Source organism: Gavialis gangeticus, unplaced genomic scaffold (genome assembly GCF_001723915.1).
Source record: "Gavialis gangeticus isolate Ggan-Ray unplaced genomic scaffold, GavGan_comp1, whole genome shotgun sequence".
In the NCBI taxonomy this organism is placed as follows: Eukaryota; Metazoa; Chordata; order Crocodylia; family Gavialidae; genus Gavialis; species Gavialis gangeticus.
In genome coordinates this window covers 20,169,884-20,172,745 of record NW_017729026.1, presented here as the reverse complement: position 1 = coordinate 20,172,745, position 2,862 = coordinate 20,169,884, and the positions used below count along the sequence as shown (strand labels likewise).

Sequence of the window (2,862 nt, the reverse complement as noted above, 5' to 3'; positions counted from 1 at the left end):
AGTTGCCTGGGTCCTCCCTCCTCCCTTTTTTGAAAATGGGACTACATTGGCCTTCTTCCAGTCTTCTGGCACCTGGCCAGAGCACCACAAGTGCTCGTAAAGCTGTACTGGGGTCCTGCGATAACCCCTGCCAATTCCCTCAACACCCTAGACAAGGCTAGACAATCACCTTGCTGGGGTCATTTGACCCCAGTACTCTTTCCTGCCATGGCAGGGGTTGGACTTGATGATCTGCTCAGGTCCCTTCTGACCCTACCAACTATGAAATAATGAAACCCTGAGGTGGAGAGCATCTGGACCTGCTGATTTGAACATGTCCAGCTGCTCCAGAAGTTCCCTAATTTGGTCCTCCCTGACTAGGCCTGGTGGAGTCTCTCCTGAGTCCGTCCTGAATCCCAGTGGGGGGAGATGTCCTGGTCCCTGCACAAAAAAATGGAGGCAAAGAATTTGTTAAAAATGTCTGCCTTTTCCTCTGGTGCAACCACCATTCTTGGCATGCTCTCCCTTCCCTTCCATCCTTAGTAGCCTGATCCTTTCCTTGCCCACTGCTGCTTCTGTCCCCAGAGTCCCCAGATGTTCAGGGGTAAACTGGCTCCAGAGTTACTCTGGCCCTCTATAGCTGGGCTCAACAGGCAACAGCAGGGTTCCTCGTCCCTGCCCAGTCCCCCCAGGTGTTCCCTGCCAGCCCAGGAGCAAGCATAAGGTGTGGGAATCCACTTTGCCACAGCTGCACCTCCTGTCCCATGCTGAATCCATCTGCACCAGCTCTGGAGCCTCTTCCCACACAGCCTCCCAAACTACAACACTCCCAATTTATTTCACAGAGGGGAGGGGCTGCAGAACACTGCAGCTGGGTTCAGCCAGAGACAGTGCAGTTGTGGGCTGGGGTGAAGGTGAATGGAAGGGGAAAGGGATCTGCTTCTGAGGATGGAAGGGAAGGGAAGGGAAGGGTGCTGAGATCAAGGTTGGGGGTAACTGGATTCTTATACCATTTGGGGTCTTAAAAAAAAGTTGCCTCTGCAGCACTATCCAAAAGGAGGTGTGTGTCTATACCGCTACACTTCCTCTGGATCCACCCTTGCTTGGAACCATTTTCTAGCAGACAAGCTTGCCATCATTCCATTCCCTTCATGCTTTTAGAATTTAATTGCATTATAGTCAATGAACTAATTGCCAATCCTCAACAAGTGGTCAGTCCACACATACCAAACACCCTGGCCTGACCTGTAACTCCTGATTTGCCTTGACTTCAGTCTCCTGCTGCCTTTGCTGCCATCTGTGTCCATCTTCCTTGTGTCAAATTTGACAGCATTCTCAGTGTTACAAATACACAGCCCATATGTTTGACAAATAGCACCAAGTGAGTAGGGAGTTTTCTTAGTGTCCTCACTATCCATTGGAAATCTTGCTTTATGATTGCAGAGAATGATGAGGAGCAGGAAGCTCTGCTATCCTTGGACAAACCTGGCTGGTATTCCCAAGGTAATGCTACCCAACTTTATGAACTCTTGAAAAAGATGACCGGCAAGTTAGAACCCAAGGTATGTCATATAAGGAGAATGCAACTTGACTGTATTCTAGCTTCTAGAAATTATAGACACTGGTAAATCCTGTTCCACCCATCAAGCATCTGAGTATCTAAGCATGATCCTATTCTACCATGCTAGAGCACATCTTTACCATGCTAGAGCACATAACTATGAGCACATCTTATTGTGTAATGGACCTTCGTCCTAGTCTTGAGATTTAAGTCATAAGAAGTGATGAGGAGGACCTACTCACCTTTTGAATTAATGGTTTTTCATGGACTTGTGCAGCATGGAATAGGATTGCACTTAGGTGGTTAAGTGCCATTTAGATGCTTAACTGGTAAGATAGAACCTGGCTTTTATAAGGGATGTGAAAGGTTAAACAATTAATTGTTTACCTGACAAGTGCAGTGATAACTGGTTAGCTTACCAGTTATTCTTTAGGTCAGGGTAGATGCAGTCTGGCAGGGAAGGGGGGAAGGCATCTACTAAGTCGACTTAAAGTAAGGCAACTTAACTAAGCTGGCTTAACTAACATGGCTTAAATTAAGTTAAGCCATGTTGGAGTGTACATACATACTGCTTCTTGGCATAGTGGCAGCCATAGTGTGAGCTAAGTTGACTGAACTAATGAGACTCAAGATAATACACCTTAAAGGTGTATTATCTTGCACCGCATTTTAAGTGGACTCCACATACATGCACCGCATTTTAAGTGGACTCCACATACATATGTATGCTCTGACAGTAAAGTCGTCTTAAAAAAGTTAAGCCACCTTAACTGTCAGAAAGTTAGTAAATGTGTACACACCCTAAGGTGCAAATCTACCCTGCCTACCTCAAATTATTTTATAATGTCACAGGAAAACCAGAAGAAGTGTTTAAAGGCAACCCACATGGAGTGAGAGACCTGAAAAGTAAAGTGGCCTTGAAGAAAAGAAACTGACACTAATAATGTGTGTGTGTGTGCATGCATGCACGCATGCATGTGTGTATCCTGGCCAACTGAGCATGGAGGAATTTTTATTTGGTTAAGCTTTTTTCAGCACATTTTCTCTTGTTTGAAACAGTTTCTTGTGTTTTCTTCAAATGTACAGCACTTTTAATTTGCTGCTTCCCTTTCAGGTTGTTTATTTTGGTGACAGCATGCACTCAGATATTTTTCCAGCCCGTCACTATAGCAACTGGGAGACTGTCTTCATTTTAGAAGAGCTTAGAGGGGATGAAATTATAACGCCTGTGGAGACTGAGTCTGAGCCTTTGGAGAAGAAAGGAAAATATGAGGTAAGGGTTCCTTGCAGCTGCTTCCTGGAACCAAAAAAAAAAAAAAAAA

The 2,862-nt window shown here is 45.2% G+C and overlaps 1 protein-coding gene across 1 annotated transcript in view; it reads left to right on the top strand.

The window, feature by feature from the left end:
* Nucleotides 1-2,862, top strand: part of LOC109299575 (dermatan-sulfate epimerase) — a 435,657-nt gene that overhangs the window by 270,880 nt on the left and 161,915 nt on the right. Inside the window, exons 9-10 of the mRNA XM_019520065.1 lie at nt 1,423-1,541; nt 2,655-2,813. Coding sequence (XP_019375610.1) covers nt 1,423-1,541; nt 2,655-2,813 — 278 coding nt within the window. The remainder of the gene's footprint in view (nt 1-1,422; nt 1,542-2,654; nt 2,814-2,862) is intronic.